General features: G+C 39.4%; 1 protein-coding gene across 2 annotated transcripts; it reads left to right on the top strand.

Moving 5' to 3' along the window:
* The first annotated feature begins 1,769 nt into the window (after positions 1-1,769).
* Positions 1,770-9,460, top strand: LOC131737397 (uncharacterized). 2 transcript variants are annotated; one of them, XM_059025952.1, is made up of 2 exons: positions 1,770-4,489; positions 5,346-9,460. In XM_059025952.1, exon 2 carries the CDS (start codon positions 7,068-7,070, stop codon positions 8,460-8,462), a length of 1,395 nt encoding a protein of 464 aa, XP_058881935.1. In that variant the 5' UTR covers positions 1,770-4,489; positions 5,346-7,067; the 3' UTR covers positions 8,463-9,460. The 2 variants fall into 2 exon arrangements, with proteins under 2 accessions (XP_058881935.1, XP_058881930.1); XM_059025947.1 differs by having other exon boundaries at positions 1,773-4,656.
* Positions 9,461-24,846: the final 15,386 nt, after the last annotated feature.

Below are 24,846 nucleotides of genomic sequence, written 5' to 3' on the forward strand. Positions count from 1 at the left end.
TTTATTTGACAAAAATTACCTTGCAAAATTTCAACTTTAGCAGATACCCTCTCCATGTTTTTAGCATGAGTGCTGATATCATCTTTAAGTGATCGAAGCATGGCTCAGTTTTCAGAAATTCTGACTGATCATGGAACTAACTTTCTGTCTAACACGTTACAGAAACTTTATAAAATACAAAAAATATGTCCCATCAGGACATCTGTTTATCATCCACAGACTGATGGTTTGGTGGAATGTTTCAATCAGACCCTGAAGCATATGCTGAGATGATTTGTGAACCAAGAGCAAAAACATTGGGCATCGCTTCTCCCCTACCTCCTTTTTGCAGTGAAAGAGGTGCCGCAGAGTTCGACAGGGGTCTTTCTCCCCCTTTGAGCTCTTGTACGGCCAACAGCCTCGCGGCATCCTCGATCTGTTGAGAGAGGGGTGGGAAGAGCACAAAAGCTTGTCCAAAAATGTAGTGCAGCATGTGCTCCTACTAAGAGACCGCCTGGATTTGGTCAGTCGTTTGGCCCAGGACAATCTCAAATCGGCTCAGCACTGGCAACAGCAGCATTACAACAAAAATGCAAGAATTTGAACCTTTCGACCAGGAGACAAAGTAATGCTGCTTCTTCCCTCTAAATTGGCAGGGGCCATGAGGTGATTTGGGCTATAGGAAATGTGAATTATGAAATTAGTCAGCCTGATCACCGCAATGAACGCGAAATGTATCATGTAAATTTATTAAAGCCCTGGCAGGCAAGGGAGGCCTTATTTATAGCCCCAGGCGAAGTAGAGAATGATTTAAGCCCCGGTCTAGAGACCTCTAGCACTAAAGACATTTCGATGGGGAAACAGTTACTTCCTGATCAGCAACGAGAGCTGCGTAAGTTAATTGAGGAGTTCAATGATGTTTTTTCTGACTTGCCCGGTAGAACTAACCTTGTTGAATATGCCTTATCTCTCCCTCAGGTGTCACAGTACAAGAGAGACCATACCAGATCCCAGAAAGTTGACGAAGTGGTGTTAGCAAAGAGGTATGGGCGATGCTCGAACTTGAAAAGAACGGCACCAACCACTTCTGCGTTTTTTTCCATAAGGTAAACGCTATTGCCAAGTTCGATATCTACCCCATGCCTCAAGTCGACAAGCTTCTTGATAGACTTGGAACGGCTAGATTTATCTCCACTCTGGACCTGACAAAGGGATACTGGATACTGGATTTTTTTATTCTTACATGCAGCTTTTTGTTTTGCAAATTGTGTAGTGTTTTAAGGTGATAGTGGGACTGTCAGAAGTACGGCCGCTGCTATACTAGTTACACAGACTTTGGTCAAAGTATCGAAGAGAAAAAATATTTAGTTAAGTCTAGAAAAGACCGCTGAACTAAAATATTTAGTTAAGTCTAGAATAGACCGCTGAACTAAAATATTTAGTTAAGTCTAACGTAGACCGCTGAACTAAATATTTAGTTAAGTCTAGAGAGGACAGTTTAACTCACGGGATAAGTTGTCCAGAAAAGACCACTGAACTCACAGAGTGAGTTAAGTCTATGAGATAGGAATAATTAACTAACAAGAGGACAGTACACCCTCTTGGAAGTGAAAGTGATTGTGTAGGATAATTTGATAGACCTGTTTTGCCTGTGTTTTTACTGCATGGTTTATAATTCACAATAAATGGGCATTAGGATAAGCCTCTAAGTTAACTGTCCACATTAAGTGGTACAAATAAGGAACAATCAGACAATAAGTTCCAGTTAAACCCAATAGCACATACAAAAGTGTAAATTAAATGTATAAAGAATAAACCAAAGTGTTCTTAGAATAACTCTGAATACAATACGTTGGTAACAAGGCAAAACTAAAAGGTTTGTTTATTTGTTTGTATTGTTTTGTTGGGAATCTGATCAATTCCAAATATGTTAGAAGATAATGTTGATGGTCATCGAATGGATGACTGGAGAATATGGAGTACCGCACAGACCTACCATCCAGCAGGAGGTCTATTCTATTTAGGAGGAAGTGTAACCAAAACACAGAATATATTTTATTTATTTATTTATTTCTTAGCAGACGCCCTTATCCAGGGCGACTTACAATCGTAAGCAAATACATTTCAAGTGTTACAATACAAGTAATACAATAAGAGCAAGAAATACAATAACTATTGCAGGTATAATGTTCGGTTTATAAAAGTGCAGAGTTAAAACAATGTTTTATTTTTAAGGGGTCTGTTTATTAATGATTGTTTAGTTCATGTTGAATTAAACAGGGAGATTGCATTCTCTTTGAATTGAAAACACGTAGTTTAATAAAGCACTGATGTTATCAGTATTAACTGGGTTTATTCTGATGTTGCTAAAGTACACTACCATACACGAGTAGAGGAAAAAAAAAGTTGATGTTAGAGAGCATAAAATACAATTCAAATGAGGAAAAAGAGGTCACAATCGATATCAGAGTGATCTACAGGGATTTCAACTTCTGCTAAGGCATCAGAATGCAGTGATGCAGGAGACAAAAGCAGTGTCACTCAGAGCTACGCGAGTGATGTGAAATGGGATGTTTGCACACATGTGTACGATGTGTTTTGTTTATGGTGGTTACAATTAGTTTTTTACAGAGCTTCTTGCAGGAGAGGTGATGATAATTAGATTAATGTGATAACTGATACTCTCGTGTGGAAGTTCAGCACAGGACGCTGAGCTAATAATGGCAATATTGTGATGCAAAATAAAGTCAACTTCTCACTGTCTAATACAGAACAGACAGTCGCAGTAGCAAAAGTAATTATGCACTCACAGTAATACAAATGCATTGAGTACGATTGACCATGGGGAAACGCCCATGTAAATTAATTAAATAAAGAATATATTCGCTGGCTTAAGCATGAAGCAACCTGTGCCCTGGTTGGCGAAGTACAGTGATTCCACGTCCTCTGCCACCCAAAGAGCTCTGGGTTGGTAGAGCTTGTGGACCACATTCTAAAAAGGAAGCATCATAAACAGGTGCTCATGAAGGTCAGGTTTATGTGCACACACATTTTCATTTACTCACTGGACTATTTTTATAATAGATCCTGATTTATTTTGATCTGCTAAAAAGGATGCTGTTATTACTTGCAGCAAGAATAGGCAGTACTTTTATTTCTGTATGCGTTATTGAGAAACATTAACGTTTGAATACATTTCTTTGTAAACTTTCTTTTCAACTGTTACTGTGATATGTGCTCTGGATGTCTTGCCAAGAAGGGAGAGATCAATGTATGACTAACATCTTACAGGACTGTTCTCAACCAGGTAATATCGTACAGTATGTGGACGACATACTGTTGCAATGGGAACTGCGGAGAAGCACTATCTGTTGCTGGAGGAGGTCTTGGATCTCATGGAGCACGCTGCCCTCAAATTAAATCTAAAGAAAGCTGCATTAATGAAATCATCTGTTTGTTTCTTAGGAGTACAGGTGGGAGCTGGAGGACACACACCTGACCCAGAAAATAAAAAGTTGATTAAAAATCTGCCCCTTACATCCTTTTTGGGCATATTTGGATTCTGTCAGGACTTCATGGAAGGATACAGCGAACTAGCTGTCACCCTCTATGAACACCTGCATGGTAACCCAGGCAAGCAAGACACATTGCAATAGGATCAAAGGTCACATGCCTTGTTTGAGGCATTAAAACAGGCACTGATTCCAACCCCACACAGGGTCTCCATACAAATTAAAAAAAAAAAAAAAAGTGGGGGGTTGTGAAATAAAAAAAATGTTCTAGAAAGTTATAGAAATGCGTTCGAGTCCATCTGTGCCCTTGCCCTGTAATAACCTGTACTGCTTGTATAATTTGTTTCTGTACTGTTTATCTAACTTGTTTTCGTACTGCTCAACTAACTTGTTTTTGTACCGCTTATCTATCTTGTTTGTCTCAGAATGTTATGGGAAAAGGGATAGCTTACAGAAATGATTCACAGGGCGAGCCTCGAGAAAGTGATCTGGCCAATTACTCTCTCGCACGCGGAAGCCTAACTTGGTAAGCTATAAAGGACGGGTTCCCCCCCTGCTCTGGTGAGAGTCAGCCGTGGGGATATGCGCAGTCCTGCTCGGTATTTTTGGAGACAGCTGCTTTCTCTTACTAGGGTCGAGGGGCTCTCCCGATCTGCTTGCAAGGGTAAGAATTAGTTCAGTTGCGTCTCATGGGTTGTATTGATCTGTGATTAATATAACCTTTGTTGAGGAGAGTCGGCCGTGAGGATTTGCGCAGTCCTGCTCGGTAGTTTTGGAGACAGCTGCTTTCTCTTACCAGGGTCGAGGGGCTCTCCCGATCTGCTTGGAAGGGTAAGGATTAGTTCAGTTGCGTCTCATGGGTTGTATTGATCTGTGATTAATATAATCTTTGTTGAGGAGAGTCGGCCGTGAGGATTTGCGCAGTCCTGCTCGGTAGTTTTGGAGACAGCTGCTTTCTCTTACTAGGGTCGAGGGGCTCTCCCGATCTGCTTGCAAGGGTAAGAATTAGTTCAGTTGCGTCTCATGGGTTGTATTGATCTGTGATTAATATAACCTTTGTTGAGGAGAGTCGGCCGTGAGGATTTGCGCAGTCCTGCTCGGTAGTTTTGGAGACAGCTGCTTTCTCTTACCAGGGTCGAGGGGCTCTCCCGATCTGCTTGGAAGGGTAAGGATTAGTTCAGTTGCGTCTCTATGAGTATATTATATCTCTGATTAATATATTCTTGTATGTGTGTTTGTCTATTATTGTATCAAGGGTGTGAAATAAAGCGGACCTTATTTGGAATTACTCTGTGTAGTAATTGTCTTATTTGCCTCCACATCAACTTCCTTTTAAATTTAAAGTAATTAAAATTTCACACAACAGGTTGGAAGTCCGATTGGGGAGGTCCATATGAGATAATGGACAAACTGGGAGAAACCAATTTGAAATTGGCAATACAAAAATGAGGGAGTGAAAACCGGCTTGAAAACTAGTTTCACTGATAAGCAAGCCTGCTGGAGAACGGAAATTCCTAAGTGCACTGATGCAGTTAGGTTAGAGTAGTAGTTGTGAGCAATGAAGTAGATAGAGATTTGTAGTTACTTTCAGAGTAGAGACACAGGTCTAAGGCTTTTCTCTTCTCCTACAGGTTCATGCTGGAACTGATATGTTATATTATGTTCACAATATGGGGTGGACATAGGCTCTGAGAAAAATACAAGATAGAATTAACAGACATTGGCGATTCTTAGAATTGCAATAACATTATCAATGCAGATGAAAAAGAGACTATTCAAGAATTAACCCTTTTGAATTTTGAAATTAAATCAGATATTAATCAAAAGAATAAATACTGCACTTGTTCTCCACAGGTCCCGAGATAATACTGATGGCGTTTATGTGGAATGGAAGCACAGTGCTGTTCATCGGAACTGAGAGGACCATTTCAGAAGAGTTTGTTCAGAAAGTTCCAGTACACTTGTGGGACAATTTGGATATGCAAACAGTAACTGTACATATTAACCTGCATAACTTTACAATGCTTGTCCATGATATGTAGTAATTAAGCTCTACCATATATCTGGAACAAGAGTGTAAGTTGCTGAGAGACGGTCATGAGGAAGTATCTGAAACCACAGAGACATTCTTACATATGGGGAACCATTCCGGTCTGCATATCAAAAGAAGAAATATTTATGATGACGTTAAAGTGACATTTTTGGGGATGTAATGGGGACTGTTAATTTCAGTTAACATACCTGATAATGAAACTACGTATTATAAACTTGGGGTATAGATGTATGATTGGTGAAAAGATTTGTCTTAGTTTAAAGATACTAAAGGTAATATGTCAGCAATCCTGGAGTGCAGAGATGGGAAGGTCTCATGTAATTTATTACTAATCACATTCAGTAAAATAACAAAAGCTGCAAAGGTTGTACCATTGCCCTCTAGAGGCACTGGGAGTATGGAGTTTGTGTTGTTCATGACACTTAAGAGTGACATTGTTAAGACATTGTATCTGCCATCCATGTTAGGGAGGTAAAATGGTTGGTGTCTTGCAATGGATTATTTGGAGTGTTGTTAGGAACATAATACTATATTAATATGTACTTGTAAGGTAATGGGACATCCTATGTTGAATGGAAATACCAATTGAAAATAGCTGTTCTACTGAAAAATATGGTTACCTATATTAGACATTAATTTTGGAAATCATGTGAACTTTGAATGATATGCTGTAGTGTTGAATATGTTTAAAATGAGGCACTATTTTAGTATTTGTTCAATGCATAGTGATCATTTTTGAAGTTATAGTTTTAGGTTTTAATCAGTCTTAAGTGCATCATAAGATTGAGATGGTCTAGAATATTGGATTCTAGAAAGATGTAATTTAACATACGGGTTAAAAATAATGATGCACCTAAATGTGTTAGAGCAACATGAATAATTGTTAATTATAAATTCATTACAACAAGGTATGAGTATAATTAAAGCATTTTTAGGTAATAAAAAATAATTGAGAAAGTGTGACCAACTGGCACAGACCATGATGGATGCACTGCAGAATATGTTCAGAGATGTATATAGGGGGAAAGTAACCGATGTGATGACAGTAGGAACTTGGATAGAAATCGTCAGCACAGATTGTGAGAAACAGTTACCATGGTGGAAAGATGGCTTAGGCTGTCAGAGATGCAATGATTAAAGTTAGTAGTGTGGTTCTGATCGAGAGGATGGGGATCCACAGCTGGAACATAGAGTTTATTCTGAGAGTACTGCAGTTTCGAATAGAAGATGTGATTATGAGCTTACAGAGTTAAACCAACACTGCACCGCGTAGCTAAAGAGCAGGACGGGTGGGTGAAATTGGGAGGCATAGATTGCTGTAAGGAATTGAGTACGTCAGTAATTTGCACTTGTTCCATGCAGGGTGATCCAATTTCTTAAAACAGGGCAGTAAACCGTACTATCGAGGTAAAATCACTACGAAAGTATGTCCCCCTTTGCACCCCCTACCTCGGGAAGGTATCATTCTCGGACCAGAACGAAAAACTGTTTTGGATAATGTGAATATAGTATTATCGTATGTAATGTATAATTTCATAAATCTAACTGTTATGTTTGAACAGCATTGCAAGCAACACACCAATATCCAGAATTGGCTTCAAAGGGAAATAGGTAGTACAATAAAAGATTACAAAGAACGAATAGCCAAACGAATGTATGAAGGTAATGAGAAACGTAGGAAGAGGAGGCTTTTTGATGAAATAACAGGCTGGTTTGGTGCAGGAAATTCTGTTGCAAACAGCTGGGATATTTATCAAATGTCAAAAGGGCAAACTTGGATAGCAAGTACTGTGGGAGAAGGAATAGAAAGATTGGGGAATGGACAGATGTATGTAAATCAAGGGATTAGACTCCAGGGTACAGCTATATATGAGCTAATGGATGGAACAGAGGGAGCCCTGCGCAATTTGACCAAAGCAATAGATTGTAGAATATTTGCGGGTGACCTTTTAAAAAAAATGAAGGAAGAAATAATGGACATTAGGCTAAGAGTGGTACCTAGACATGCAGAGGAGGAACTTAGGTTGAGGTTGGCAATGATCCACCCTGATCAGACTGACCTCCTGGGAGCTAGTTTAGTGTGGCCAAAGGAGAATGGCAAGGAGCCACCTGGTCACATAGGGTTCTATCTCTCAGTACCATACATGGATCCTAATAACCAGTATAAAGACAGTTTGAAGATTAGACCGATAGGAGTACTACACAATGAGACAGTGATAGTTTGGGAAAAGGCTACATGGAAAGTTCAACAAGGGAACTGGAGTGGTGTGGTGCATGAAGCATGCTGTTATGAAACAAATAGTCATGTAGTTTGCCGGTGTCCTGCAATCAGCGGAATTAATAGAAATATAAGCACTGAATTAGAGGTACATCCACTAGAGGGGTGGAAAAAAGCAGTGCAGGTTGGGAAATATCAAGGGTGTGTGTTGAGTAACCATACCAATTTTAAGTATGGAGATTTAACTTGTCAGACTTCTCCAGGATTTTGTTTTGCTCCAACACATGCAGTTCAGATTGGAGATACATATATACCTGAACCTGAAGTAGAGGAGTTCCAAATTACTGCTTGGTGGGATGACACATATCTAGATTCATATTCGGTCATTTTTTCTCAAGTGCACAAATTGGTTAAAATAGCCCTACAAAGAGCGGAACAGAAGCTGCTCAAAGCTAAGGTCGAAGTTGATTTGGCACAATTAAAAGCCACCATATTGAAACGATATGGATGGTCAGGGCAGGCCTTAGGGCACACTTTTGGGGATTATGTTGTTTTAATAATACTGTTAATAATAATAGTATTGATCTTGTGGAATAGCATTCAGTGTTTTTGGTGGAAAAAACAACACCGACAGTTAGAAAGGACCATTGGCAGATGGGAAACTGTAAACTTACTGGGAGCCACCATGAATAAGAAATAACACCAGTGTGCAATGATATTAACTGTATTTACTGTATTGTTGTGTTATTTCTATGTTTATTTTTCATTTTTTGTTTTGTTGTGTTTTTGCTTATAGCACCACACTTACATATAGAAACAGCGAAGGCAAGGTAGATACCTACACATAATGTAGAGATTTAGAATGAGAGGAACATACTTCACTATAATATATTATACGAACATGTTACTTGATGTGACTACTCAGAACCAGCAAAGAGGACATCTGAGGGCTCGGGATCACGTCAGCAACTTGGTTGTAGCGGGTCACCCCCCTCCATCTTATATTCTAAAAGTAGGGTATGTTGGAAAACATGGATCGAGAATTAATTAGCAGTTTGCTACGCATGTGGACTGGCAGAGCTATACTGGTGTTCTTTTCTGAAAAGGGACTAATATTGCAGATAGCAGACTGTTTGGTTCAAATTGCATGTACTGCTAACAATTGATAAGAGACCTTGCGTCTACAAGCTTCTTGTCCAACATTGACTGCAAGCTAACAAGATAACAATGCTGTGGACCAGAAGGGGCCAGGCTCTAAGACTTTTGGGAATACAAAGCATAAAGGAGCTAAAAGGCTCCCAGGGACTGCCGTTGGACCCAAAGGTTCACAGGGAGAATAAGAGATAATGCCACTGGACTCAAAGGGTCTCAGGCAAAACGGAGAGATAGGAACAAGGAAGATGACAAAAACCAGATGTATGGACCTTTTTGGGGCACCACCAGGGGTCTGAAGAATGCACTGAGTTCAGAGGTCGTCACACTAGATTACACACACAGACACACACACACACACACACACACACAAAATTAAATATATGGTAACAGAATAATGTGTTGTACCTTTTCTATTGGTTAAGTGTCAGAGAAAGAGGAGGAGAGAGACACCTATGCAGAAGGGTATTTAATGTCATGTAAAAGATGTAACAACTGGTAATCGGTTCTATACTTGGACTGGTTTCCCTGCATGTATGAAATAAACTGAACACTGATTAAGAAATGGCGTCTGTGCAGTTTCTTAAGAAACATCGATACTCACGTTTTAAGTTACATCAGTAACCAGTGGTGTACCACAGGGATCAGTATTAGGTCCTCTGATATTCCTAATCTACATTAATGATTTAGATTCTGGTATAGTAAGCAAACTCGTTAAATTTGGAGACAACACAAAAATAGGAAGAGTGGCAAACACTGTCGCAGCAGTAAAGGTCATTCAAAATGATCTAGACAGCATTCAGAACTGGGCAGACACATGGCAAATGAAATTTAATAGAGAAAAATGTAAAGTATTGCATGCAGGCAATAAAAATGTGCATTATAAATATCTGAAATTGAAAAAGGAATCTATGAAAAATAATTAGGAGTTTATGTTGGCTCAGAAATGTCTTCATCTAGACAGTGTGGGGAAGCTATAGAAAAGGCCAACAAGATGCTCGGATATATTGTGAGAAGTGTTGAATTTAAATCAAGGGAAGTAATGTTAAAACTTTACAATGCATTAGTAAGACCTCACCTAGAATACTGTGTTCAGTTCTGGTCACCTCGTTACAAAAAGGATACTGCTGCTCTAAAAAGAGTGCAAAGAAGAGCAACCAGAATTATCCTGGGTTTGAAAGGCACGTCGTATGCAGACAGGCTAAAAGAATTGAATCTATTCAGTCTTGAACAAAGAAGACTATGCGGCGATCTGATTCAAACATTCAAACTCCTAAAATGTATAGACAATGTCGACCCAGGGGACGACTTTGACCTGAAAAAAGAAACAAGGACCAGGGGTCACAAATGGAGATTAGATAAAGGGGCATTCAGAACAGAAAATAGGAGGCATTTTTATACACAGAGAATTGTGAGGGTCTGGAACCAACTCCCCAGTAATGTTGTTGAAGCTGACACCCTGGGATCATTCAAGAAGCTGCTTGATGAGAATCTGGGATCAATAAGCTACTAACAACCAAACGAGCAAGATGGGCTGAATGGCCTCCTCTCGTTTGTAAACTTTCTTATGTTCTTATGTTCTTTATAAATTGTTGACTGTGTCCAATAACAGTCATTAAATATCCATTTAAGGGGAAAACCTAAAGGGGTTGCTATGAATATATATTTAATGCAATTGATATTTGTTCTGTAAATATATTAACTGTAGATATATTAAGAATATAGCAAGAATATTTACCTTTTAAAATGTTGACTGTATCTAATTCCAGTCTATTCTTTAAATATCCATGAAGATCATTGTGACAGAAATATAATGAATCTTGGTGGTAAATCTCCCTCCCCACCTGTGAGGGTGCTAAGCAGCGAGGACAGACTTCTTTTGACAGGCTGGCCTGACAGTTCTTTTGCGGGTCGGGAAGTTGGCCAGTCTGGAAAAAGGCGAGACTCTGTTGCAAGAACGTATTGACCCGGAAGGTAAACAATGTAGCAGCCGCTGATTGTAAAGGCAGCTGCATACGTTTACCAACGGGTCATGTGTGACAGCATAAAAAGGGGACGGAGACTCATAATCATTTCCTTCATTTTTGGTTATTAAGAAGTGACCTGGAAGCCCGGGTGTTAAATCAGGACAAAGAAAACAATGCAGAATCAATATGGGTCAGAATAATGGACACAAATTCAAAGGGCATAATAATAGGAGCATGCTATAGACCGCCAAATTCAGACGCTGAGCAAAATAATCTGTTATACAATGACATTTGAAATGCGTGTAGAAAAGGAGAAGCCATACTAATGGGGGATTTCAACTTCCCCTGTATAAAATGGGAAAACCCTATGGGGGGCACGACGGACGAAATTGAAATGGTGGAAATGACAAATGACTGCTTCCTAACGCAATTTGTCAAGGCACCGACTAGAGGGGAGGCATGCCTTGACTTAGTCTTTTCAAATAATGAAGACAGAATAACTAAAACAGAGGTCAGAGAGCCATTGGCAAACTCAGACCACAACATGGTCTCATTTGAAATATTTTTTAAAACCCCAAAAGTAATGACTAAAGCTAAGGTTTACAATTTTAGAAAAGCAAACTACGAAGGTATGAAACAGAGACTAACAGAAGTAGATTGGAGTAAAATAGAGAAAACATCCACAGAAAAAGGGTGGCTGTTTTTTAAAAATGTAGTACTAGAGGCACAAAACAATTACATCCCAAAAGTAGACAAATCTAAATCTAAAACAAAATGGCCGAAATGGTTTAATAGATCAATTAAAAAAAATATTCCGCGAAAAAAGGCACTTTACAGAGCGTTTAATAGGGACCAAAAACAAAGCACACAGAAAGAGTACTTGGAACTGCAAACACAAGTCAAAAAGGAAGTTAGAAAGGCCAAGAGAGAGATAGAAATCAATATTGCTAAGGGGGCTAAAACCAATTCCAAAATGTTTTTCCAATATTATAACAGCAAGAGAACATTCAAAGAGGAGGTTAAATGTCTAAGAGACACAAATGGCAAAATCATAGATGAAGAAAAAAAAAATAGCAAATATATTAAATGATTACTTTTCACAGGTTTTTACAAAGGAGGACACGGACAACATGCCCCACATGTCGACCTGTTCCTATCCAGTTTTAAATAACTTTAGCATAACAGAGGCAGAAGTGTTAAAGGGACTAGGAGCTCTTAAAATTAACAAATCCCCTGGGCCGGATGAGATCCTCTCAATAGTACTCAAAGAAATGAAAGAAGTTATTTACAAACCGCTAACCAAGATCATGCAACAGTCTCTTGACACAGGGGTTGTACCAACAGACTGGAAAATAGCAAATGTAATACCAATCCACAAAAAGGGAGACAAAACCGAACCAGGTAACTACAGACCAATAAGCCTGACTTCTACTATATGTAAACTTATGGAAACTATAATAAGATCCAAAATGGAAAATTACCTATATGGTAACAATATCCTGGGAGACAGCCAGCATGGTTTTAGGAAAGGAAGATCGTGTCTAACTAACCTACTTGACTTTTTTGAGGATGCAACATTGAAAATGGATAACTGCAAAGCATACAACATGGTTTATTTAGATTTCCAGAAAGCTTTTGACAAAGTCCCGCATAAAAGATTAATTCTCAAACTGAACGCAGTAGGGATTCAAGGAAATGCATGCACATGGATTAGGGAGTGGTTAACAGGTAGAAAACAGAAAGTACTGATTAGAGGAGAAACCTCAAAATGGAGTGAGGTAACCAGTGGTGTACCACAGGGATCAGTATTAGGTCCTCTGCTATTCCTAATCTACATTAATGATTTAGACTCTGATATAGTAAGCAAACTCATTAAATTTGCAGACGACACAAAAATAGGAGGAGTGGCAGACACTGTTGAAGCAGCAAAGGTCATTCAAAATGATCTAGACAGCATTCAAATTTGGGCAGACACATGGCAAATGGATTTAATAGAGAAAAGTGTAAAGTATTGCATGCGGGCAATAAAAATGTGCATTATAAATATCATATGGGAGATAGTGAAATTGAAGAAGGGAACTATGAAAAAGACCTAGGAGTTTATGTTGACTCAGAAATGTCTTCATCTAGACAATGTGGGGAAGCTATAAAAAAGGCTAACAAGATGCTTGGATATATTGTGAGAAGTGTTGAATTTAAATCAAGGGAAGTAATGTTAAAACTCTACAATGCATTAGTAAGACCTCACCTAGAATATTGTGTTCAGTTCTGGTCACCTCGTTACAAAAAGATATTGCTGCTCTAGAAAGAGTGCAAAGAAGAGCAACCAGAATTATCCCAGGTTTAAAAGGCATGCCGTATGCAGACAGGCTAAAAGAATTGAATCTATTCAGTCTTGAACAAAGAAGACTACGCTGTGATCTGATTCAAACATTCAAAATCCTAAAAGGTATAGACAATGTCAACCCGGGGGACTTCTTTGACCTGAAAAAAGAAACAAGGACCAGGGGTCATAAATGGAGATTAGATAAAGGGGCATTCAGAACAGAAAATAGGAGGCACTTTTTTACACAGAGAATTGTGAGGGTCTGGAACCAACTCTCCAGTAATGTTGTTGAAGCTGACACCCTGGGATCCTTCAAGAAGCTGCTTGATGAGATTCTGGAATCAATAAGCTACTAACAACCAAACGAGCAAGATGGGCTGAATGGCCTCCTCTCGTTTGTAAACTTTCTTATGTTCTTATGTTCTTAACAGGTGTTTTTCTGGTGAAAATTGTGCGTTTTTGTCTTGTTCTATTTGTTTGTTTGCATTCACTAGACAGCTAACACGTTCCAGAAGCTGTCGCCAGAGGCCAGCACAAACCTGGAACAGCACTGCACTCGTATCACTATAGACTGTATTTTACACCACTAGCACTAATTCACGCACTAACGGACTGTGTATGTGTTCTGTGTTTTGTGTGGGTGTATAATAAAAACAGGACTATATTTGCGGGGCAAACCCGGGGATTATAAATTAAGTAATACATGCTGCTGTATTACTTACCTACATTATTGTTTACTGTTTGTTTCGCCATCAGGCACTGGAGAAAAATAAATAAAACAAACCTTTGCACATGGATTACAATTGTCTGTCTGTTCTTTTATCACCTGCACCTGCACACTATTAACCACTTTGCCACAATCATCCACAGAAAATTGTGAAAGAGACATTTTTCCAGTCAGACGTGAAAACAAATTAGGTCATCGTATATTTAACAGATTTCTACAATTAAAATACACACACTAATAAATAATGTAGTATATGTAAGGTATATATACCATGCCTGGTGTGGTGATAAAAATAAATTCCACATGTCTGGAAGTGGCATCTCACTAGAAACTACAGGACTGAACACATGCTGATGATGGGCAGTTTCAAATGACACAGAGGAAGTAAGGGGAAAAGCTGCCATGGATGCTGAAGCTGTACCTGCAGGTGAGTTTGTGCACTTGTTATATGTGAGGCACACATATTCAAGTCATTTTCATCCTTTCAGATCTCAAAAGATGTTTTTGTTAGTTGTTGGACACCCTTGCGTCCAAACTGTGCCAGATTAAGATGAAGATCAAACCAGACTTTACCCACCAATCCGACCGGTGTCAGGGGACAATGCCTCAGTTTCCCGCAGACGCTTCAAATCCAGGCCGGTAATTCGGGGGGTGGTGTCTGGCCTTCTCTTTACCTGCTTTTCTAAAAGTTTTCATGACTGACAGGAATACATTGTTGTTGGTTTTAAATTCGCTGTCAGTAAAACTTCTACCGTTAAAATATGTATTTAGTCCAGCTCAGCGTTATAAAACTGGAGACTGAATACTGGTCCCCTGTTGAACTTCTTGTACTGGCATAAAATTTCCTTAATGTTGTTGAGATTTTTTTTGACTTTCCTAAAAGTCTTTAACTACATTAACAGCCCATGTTGTAGTTTTTTTAAGTGTTTTTTCCTACCGTTTGTTTTCTTCTGTTTCATTTAGCTGTTGCTCATCTACTGTTATGTGTTACTCTTGACAGTTGCTGGGGCACTTATTTTATTTGTATTTTTTTTTTCAGGTGGACTGCTGTCTTCACTCAGAAAGTTGGTGTTGCACCAGTTATCTGGAGTTTCATCCCCAAATATATTAAAGGAAATAGGTGGAATGTCACTCTTAATTGTCTTAAGTGGTGTGGGCTAAAGTATATTTGTCCAATAACACATTGCACGACTGAAGTATCCCTTTGTGGCAAAGTGGTTAACAGTGTGCAGGTGCAGGTGATCAATAATCAGACAAACAACGATAATCCAGATGCAATGAAGGTTTAATTGTATAATCTAATGCCTGATGGCTAACAGCTGTAAACAATAACAATGTTAATTAAGCAATAGAGCGGCGTGTATTGCTTATTTATAATCCGTGAGTTTGCGTTTCAGTTCACCCACACACAACATATACACAAACACCAGTTCACAATGCATGCTTATGGTGAATACAGTTCTTTAGTAACAACAAAAGTGCAGTGTTGTTGATCCGGGTTTAATGCTGGCCTTTGCCGACAGCTCCAGATCGTGTTAGCCATCCAAATAATTACAAACAGTATGTAACAGGGGGAGATCACATCACTACGCCCCCTTTTTATAACGTCACCCATGACCCCTTTGTCAACAAGTGCATCCACTCCTCCAATCCACGGATGCCACGCCGTTTCCTGTTCAGGTCATTGAGTTTGTATACTGTAGCTTTGCCCCCTTTCTAGATGGCCGACTTCCACCTAACCCTGGGAATAAACTGTTGTACCATTTAGTGCAGGGTATTCTGTTCCATTTATGCAGCTGCCTCACAGGTCGGGAGGGAGATCAAACACCAAGAATCATTCGATCTCTGTCACATATCCCACCGCTCAGAGTGGAGCTGAAGGAACACGCAGCTAAATCTGCTTTTCCCATTATTCCCCCCTCCCGGGAAAAATAATCAGCATTTTGGTGGTCTTTCCCCGCACAGAGTACCATGTGGTACATGAAGAGCTGTAATGCCAGATACCACCGAGTTATCCAGGCATTGTTGTCCTTCATTGTGCTTAACCATTTGAGTGGGGCGTGGTTAGTGATGAGATCAAATGAATGTCTCAACTGGTAGTATCGTAAAGAGTGAGTAGCCCATTTAATGGCCAAACACTCCTTTTCGACCACGGAGTAGTTGCACTCCCAAGGGATCATCTTTTTACTGAGGTACAGCATGGGGTGTTCTACTCCGTCTACCGTTTGGGACAAGACTACACCAAACTGACATCCGATGCATCGGTGTGGAGGATGAATCTTAGTGAAGTCTGGAGTGATGAGAGCAGTTGCCTGGCAGAGTCTCTGTTTAACAGTATCAAATGCCCCCTGACATTCTACTGACCACTTGACACTAGAACCGCCACGGTAGTCATTTTGACGGTTTTCACTTTTAAAATTTAAATTACTCGTGTGTGTGTTAAAGATCTGTGGATGTCTGTTCTTGACTTTTCCTAAATATATGTATTAAATATACTGATGGCGTTTGAGAGTCAGAATTGCAAAAATAAAGAGTTATGAGCACTTCTACCTAGAACTGCCAAAAGTAGTCATTTTGACGGCTTGTTACAATACATGATTTATTGTTAGTATAACCTACAATACGCTATTTTTTATATGTATACAAGCCAGTTTGTTATCTGTACCTCCGCTGAGTTTACAGCAGTATGTATTTGAATAGAATATTGCTCTTGACGTCCAGATATGTGTTATCCAAATATCTATTGTACTCCTATCAATTCCTTGGAGAACTGCTGTCTGGCTGTCTACGTGAGCATATAGTCTGCTGTCTTATAATATTACTATTAAAATAATTTTTTGAGAAATCTTGATAGTTTTGCGTTTTGATTTGAGAGCAACTACAGATATATTTGCCTTGTCATCAGAAATTTGGAACGACTTCATTGAAAACAGCATTGCTTGTTTCAAGCTATAAAACATTACATGGTCAAGCAGCTGTTTCTGACAAAAGCACGGTGTCGCTGGACAAACCTGCCAAATTTGGGATCAAGTTTTGGCTGGCAGCGGACCGTACCCCTACTTGTGCAAAGATGAAACTCACCCAGCTGGTCAGAGACTGGGTGACAATGTGTTAGGCTGCTGTAACCGTGCTTAGGAAAAGAGATGAATGTTACCTATATATATATATATATATATATATATATATATTGTGACAAAGTATTGATGTGTAAAGTCTAACTTAAGCACACTTCGGTCAGAGAACAGAAGCAACACACAATGGTATCACAGTTAATCAGGACAGTGCCTGTTGGTTTATTATCTCCCTGGTCCCAGGCAGATGGGTTGTTGAGTTGGGTCGCAAAGTTCAGTACACAAAGCAGGTTACATACAAACAGAGTTCACCGCCGGCAGAGTAGTCCAAACAGTCCAAGTCATGCACAGGTATTCAATAGTTTCTTTGTTCAATAATCTCTCCTTCTCTTAACCTGATCCAGCAAAAGCTGTCTCACCTCCAAACACACACACCCTTAATGAGGTTTTAGTTGTCTTTTAAATACAGGTGCTGGGGGTTGATTTCCCTATCAATGACCCGTTAACAATCCATTAGCACCTCATCACATTCCTCCCAAGACACCTGTCTCCGGGTAGTTTTCCCCGTCAGCCATTTTATGTTCAGTGTTTGGCCATTTTGTGTGAGGACACAACTCCAACAAAATGTCTGCCCGCACATACCTCCCATTGATTACCTTACCCCTGGGATTGCCACAATATATATATATATATATATATATATATATATATATATATATATATATATATATATATATATATATATTGTAACAAATCAGGAGAGTACTCCCGTAAATGACTCTCCTTTTCTTCCACCGACTGGCACAGACACAACGAAGGTTCAGGTAAGTAAATCTTTATTTACAATATTTACACCAATTATCACTTTTTCTGGGTTGAGTAAAGCCCTGTACGGGTCAGTAACTAGCTCACTTCTTCGTCCCTCACTAACTGATTCAGAAGTACCGAGTCCAGCTGGCCGAGGCCTTTGCAAGTCCTTTCCCTGTGGAACGTTCCGGCTACACAGGTAAGTGTGGACCCGGTGCCTTCTGCTGGAGTCTCGGCCCCACAGTAACGATCACGCAGCCTCCCTCGGCTGGAGTCTGGCCGCAACACCGGTAAGAAGAAGGAACGCCCACTGCCGGAATGTCTCTGTAGCCCAGGTCAGGACAACGCAGACTCCCTCTGCTGGAACTGGCTAAAACACAGACAAGAACAGAGAGATCCTCCTCCCCCTGTTGGAGTATCCTTAAACACAGGTGACTGGAAAGAACAACGTGGACACCCACAGCTGGGTATCGCTGTAAGACTGGTAATAATCCACAAGAATGCAAATGGAAATTGTATCCTGGTTGTGGGGGTGAACCCCTGCAACCAATGTCTCAGTGCTTCACAGAAACACGGGGTGTCCCAGAGTTCAAACACAATATCCTGGTTTGTGTATCCCACCTGTGCAAACTGCAGTTCCTGTCTGTACCATACAAGCCACGTCCCAAAACTCCAGGCTGTTGCCTCCGTTGTTATTATTACAGTTCGCTAATTGTGCTGCGTCTTCTTGCGCGCTTCCCTCTGTGTCCCGAGACAAACAAACACCCATATACAAACGGCAGCTGTGACGGTTCCCAACCGTCACGGAAACTGCGGAATTGTTTTAAATTCGTCGCCGGTAAACAGCGTCTCTTGAGCGGTATTTCATAAGAATAAATTAGACTTTAACAAAACAAAAGACTACCTCACAAAGAGGATAAACGCCACAGTAAAACAAAATACCGCTTTACTCAAAACGAAACGTTCACTTTACCTTCCAGTAACTCGTAATACAGTTTCAATTCTCTGAGCCCTGTTCAGCAGTACGCACGGCGGTGCTTCCCCTGGTCACCCCCGTCTGTACCACTCCACTTCCCTTTATACCCAGAAACCCCGCCTTCCTTATTAAAGGTAAGGTTCCTGGGTTGTATAGTTTTTCAAATGGCGTCGCCATTTCTTAAAGGCGACGCCGCTCTTTCTACAATATATATATACAGACGTGCTCAAATTTGTTGGTACCCCTCTACAAAAAACAAAGAATGCACAATTTTCTCTGAAATAACTTGAAACTGACAAAAGTAATTGGCATCCTCCATTGTTTATGCCATATTTAATAGAAATCAGACTTTGCTTTTGATTTTTTATTCAACAAAATATTGTAAATAATAAAACAAATGAAAATGGCATGGACAAAAATGATGGGACCGCTAACCTAATATTTTGTTGCACAACCTTTAGAGGCAATCACTGCAATCAAACGTTTTCTGTAGCTCTCAATGAGACTTCTGCACCTGTTAACAGGTAGTTTGGCCCACTCTTCCTGAGCAAACTGCTCCAACTGTCTCTGGTTTGATGGGTGCCTTCTCCAGACTGCAAGTTTCAGCTCTTTCCATAGATGTTCGATAGGATTCAGATCAGGACTCATAGAAGGCCACTTCTGAATAGTCTAATGTTTTGTTCTTATCCATTCTTGGGTGCTTTTAGCTGTGTTTTTTGGGTCATTATCCTGTTGGAGGACCCATGACCTGCGACTGAGACAGAGCTTTCTGACACTGGGCAGTATGTTTCGCACCAGAATGCCTTGATAGTCTTGAGATTTCATTGTGCCCTGCACAGATTCAAGGCACCCTGTGCCAGGCGCAGCAAAGCAGCCCCAAAACACAACCGAGCCTCCTCCATGTTTCACTGTAGGTATGGTGTTCTTTTCTTTGAAAGCTTCATTTTTTCGTCTGTGAACATAGAGCTGATGTGACTTGCCAAAAAGCTCCAGTTTTGACTCATCTGTCCAAAGGACATTCTCCCAGAAGGATTGTGGCTTGTCAATATGCATTTTAGCAAATTCCAGTCTGGCTTTTTTATGTTTTTCTGTCAAAAGTGGAGTCCTCCTGGGTCTTCTTCCATGGAGGCCACTTTCGCTCAAAAAGTGACGGATGGTGCGATCAGAAACTGACGCACCTTCACCTTGGAGTTCAGCTTGTATCTCTTTGGCAGTTATCCTTGGTTCGTTTTCTACCATTCGCACTATCCTTCTGTTCAATCTGGGATCGATTTTCCTCTTGCGGCCGCGCCCAGGGAGGTTGGCTACAGTTCCATGGACCTTAAACTTCTTAATAATATTTGCAACTGTTGTCACAGGAACATCAAGCTGCTTGGAGATGGTCTTGTAGCCTTTACCTTTACCATGCTTGTCTATTATTTTCTTTCTGATCTCCTCAGACAACTCTCTCCTTTGCTTTCTCTGGTCCATGTTCAGTGTGGTGCACACAATGGTACCAAACAGCACAGTGACTACTTTTCTCCATTTAAATAGGTTGAATGACTGATTACAAGATTGGAGACATGTGTGATACTAATTAAAGAAACTAATTAGTTTGAAATATCACTATAATCCAATTATTTATTATCTTTTCTAAGGGGTACCAACAAATGTGTCCAGGCCATTTTAGAATATCTTTGTAGAATAAGCAATAATTCATCTCTTTTCACAGCTTCTTTGCTTTATTCTATGACATACCAAAGGCATGCAAGTATACATGATAAAATAGCTTTTAATTTCATCACTTTTCAGGAGGAATGAAGCATTATTTCAATGAGCTGTAAGGGTACCAACAAATCTGAGCACGTCTGTCTATATATATATATATATATATATATATATATATATATATATATATATATATATATATATATATATATATATATAAGTGAAGAACTTATCTGAAGCAGCAGAGAGGAGCAGCAACTGGCTGTGGTTGAGACGGAAAGATTCTGGCTGGGGATCTCAAGCACAATAGAAAGAAAGAAACGCTGATGTACAGGTAAGTAAGCTAGGCTGAGTTGAGTGGGGGACAGAGGGGGGTGATGCTGGGACGCCAGAATCACCGTTGAGCCCTCTTGAGGTGTCGTGGGCTAGTCGACGAAACACTGAGGATGGAAGGTGCCCACTTGAAGACCCCAGAGATGTACCCTACTTAGCTCAATCCAGACGGTTGTCATGCTGATGCGCTGGGGAGGCCGCACTGTGGTTGATCCCCGGAGCCAGCATCGCAGCCGTTGTGATGCGCTAGGGAGGCAAAATAAGCTGATCCCTGGAGCCAGCATTACACTTCAGCCATTAACACCAGACAGAAGAATATCTACATCATCATATGGAAGGAAACGTAAATGGATGGAGACACATATGGATCACATTAGTTTACTGTAAAGCTATGTCTTAGTTGGTGCTTATCTTGGCGAGAGCCGAGTTCAAATCAGCATGAAGTTTTAACATCTACTCTCGTGTAATGGAAATCATTATATATATATATATATACAGTGCCTTGCGAAAGTATTCGGCCCCCTTGAACTTTGCGACCTTTTGCCACATTTCAGGCTTCAAACATAAAGATATGAAACTGTAATTTTTTGTGAAGAATCAACAACAAGTGGGACACAATCATGAAGTGGAACGAAATTTATTGGATATTTCAAACTTTTTTAACAAATAAAAAACTGAAAAATTGGGCGTGCAAAATTATTCAGCCCCCTTAAGTTAATACTTTGTAGCGCCACCTTTTGCTGCGATTACAGCTGTAAGTCGCTTGGGGTATGTCTCTATCAGTTTTGCACATCGAGAGACTGAAATTTTTGCCCATTCCTCCTTGCAAAACAGCTCGAGCTCAGTGAGGTTGGATGGAGAGCATTTGTGAACAGCAGTTTTCAGTTCTTTCCACAGATTCTCGATTGGATTCAGGTCTGGACTTTGACTTGGCCATTCTAACACCTGGATATGTTTATTTGTGAACCATTCCATTGTAGATTTTGCTTTATGTTTTGGATCATTGTCTTGTTGGAAGACAAATCTCCGTCCCAGTCTCAGGTCTTTTGCAGACTCCATCAGGTTTTCTTCCAGAATGGTCCTGTATTTGGCTCCATCCATCTTCCCATCAATTTTAACCATCTTCCCTGTCCCTGCTGAAGAAAAGCAGGCCCAAACCATGATGCTGCCACCACCATGTTTGACAGTGGGGATGGTGTGTTCAGGGTGATGAGCTGTGTTGCTTTTACGCCAAACATAACGTTTTGCATTGTTGCCAAAAAGTTCGATTTTGGTTTCATCTGACCAGAGCACCTTCTTCCACATGTTTGGTGTGTCTCCCAGGTGGCTTGTGGCAAACTGTAAACGACACTTTTTATGGATATCTTTAAGAAATGGCTTTCTTCTTGCCACTCTTCCATAAAGGCCAGATTTGTGCAGTATACGACTGATTGTTGTCCTATGGACAGAGTCTCCCACCTCAGCTGTAGATCTCTGCAGTTCATCCAGAGTGATCATGGGCCTCTTGGCTGCATCTCTGATCAGTCTTCTCCTTGTATGAGCTGAAAGTTTAGAGGGACGGCCAGGTCTTGGTAGATTTGCAGTGGTCTGATACTCCTTCCATTTCAATATTATCGCTTGCACAGTGCTCCTTGGGATGTTTAAAGCTTGGGAAATCTTTTTGTATCCAAATCCGGCTTTAAACTTCTCCACAACAGTATCTCGGACCTGCCTGGTGTGTTCCTTGTTCTTCATGATGCTCTCTGCGCTTTAAACGGACCTCTGAGACTATCACAGTGCAGGTGCATTTATACGGAGACTTGATTACACACAGGTGGATTCTATTTATCATCATTAGTCATTTAGGTCAACATTGGATCATTCAGAGATCCTCACTGAACTTCTGGAGAGAGTTTGCTGCACTGAAAGTAAAGGGGCTGAATAATTTTGCACGCCCAATTTTTCAGTTTTTTATTTGTTAAAAAAGTTTGAAATATCCAATAAATTTCGTTCCACTTCATGATTGTGTCCCACTTGTTGTTGATTCTTCACAAAAAATTACAGTTTCATATCTTATGTTTGTAGCCTGAAATGTGGCAAAAGGTCGCAAAGTTCAAGGGGGCCGAATACTTTCGCAAGGCACTGTATATATATATATATATATATATATATATATATATATATATATATATATATTTTAGCTCAAAGAGCCAGCTGCCCAACGTTTCGATATGTTGTACATATCTTTCTCATGGGAGCCTGTGTTTGAATCCAAACATTGGAGGTATTTATAGGTTTTTGACGGCATGACAACTACTTGTTATTGTTTACATTCAAATTCATGATTTATTCTTACATGATGTAATGGTGTTCTATATATTGTGACATCATTTTTACTTCTATCTTTGAATCTGTATTAATTCCAATTAACACTTCTTTACATAAACTTATATTTTTATTATATCATGCAATGCTGGCTCTGAGGATCAGTCTAGATTTGGCCTCCCCAGCGCATCAGCATGCACAACTTTTGAATGAATTTTGTTTATTTATTTAAATGTTATATATTTATTGAAGTTAATTAGTTCATTCTTTTCTGTTGAGTCCCGCTGGCATAATCGTGTTCAGTCTATTTATCCATTTACTTTCTTTTATTCTTCTATATGTCGCATTGTCTAATTTGAGCTGTTCTAATACTACAAACTTTACATCATTTATGTCATGTCCCTGACTGGTGAAGTGCTGTACTATTGGTTCATTCATTTTTTTATTTCTAATTAACGAAAGGTGGTTCTGAATTCTTTTATATAAAGTAGTTCCAGTCTCTCCAACATATTTGATTTCATCACATTTTTCACAGGCTATTCCATAAACAACATTGCTATTTTTACAGTAGGTATTAGTTTTTAGTGGATATGTGGTGTTCTTATGTTTAATTATATTTTTACGTTTGTCTATGTGTTTACACACTTTACATCTACTAGTGCATATGTTAGTAGAACCTATTTTGTCAATTATTCTTTTATGTTTACTGTGAACTAAAATATCACCTAAATTAGCTTCTCTTTTGAATGCTACAACTGGGGCCTTAAGAAATACTTTTTTTAATTTTTCTGAATTATGTAGAATCCGCAAGTGTTTCCAAACTATCTTAGAAATATTGGGCAAAAGTTTAGAGTAAGTCATTATTAATGGGACTCTTTTGACCTTTTTATCTCTATTTTTATAATCTAGTAGATCATCTCTTTTTAGTTTATCCACTTTTCTTAACTCCGTCTCTATAATTCTTTCTTTGTATCCTCTTTTTTTAAGATTTGTTTTTAATACATTTCTTTGTTTTACATAGTCACTTTCTTTTGAGCATATTCTTTGTATTCTTATTCCTAGACCCTTTGGGATTGCCCTTTTAGTGTGTATCGGATGTGCAGAGGACATGTGTAAATACTGGTGCATGTCAGTAGGTTTACAGAAGAGGTCAGTCTCAATTGAACCTTCTTCAAGTTTTACTATGGTATCTAAAAATTCTATTTCTTTCCTTGTCCATCGAAGGTCCACCTTAATATTACTGTGTATTTCATTTGCCATTTTATGAAACTGGAAAAGAGATTCTTCTCCATGTGTCCAAACCCCAAAAATATCATCTACAAACCGAATGTATTCTAAAGGTTCTCTTTCTGATTTTCTAAGTAATTGTTCTTCCCATTTCCCCATGTATGTACTGGCAAAATGCATTCCTAATTTAGATCCTATTGCGGTACCATCGTTTTGTTTGTAATTCTTATCAACAAATGTAAAATAACTGTTTTCTAAAACTATGTATATATATATATATACACACACAGTAAATTTATTCTTTTTTATTTCACTGTAATTAGCAAAACAGTTGAAGAAAAAATAAACAGCCTGGTTGCAACAGTATCTGTGCAAAACATAGTACTCAGTGAAAGCAATCACCAGTGTTCAGTTGCTGTATTTTACAATGTACATGACATGGCAGGCATCAATTCCTTCGTTTTGTACAATGAATGCAAATCAGTAG

Source organism: Acipenser ruthenus, chromosome 1 (assembly GCF_902713425.1).
Source record: "Acipenser ruthenus chromosome 1, fAciRut3.2 maternal haplotype, whole genome shotgun sequence".
NCBI lineage: Eukaryota > Metazoa > Chordata > Actinopteri > Acipenseriformes > Acipenseridae > Acipenser > Acipenser ruthenus.

Bases quoted from the DNA above. Each gene is read 5' to 3' on its own strand.
- LOC131737397 (XM_059025952.1), top strand. From the start codon at position 7,068: ATGTATAATTTCATAAATCTAACTGTTATGTTTGAACAGCATTGCAAG.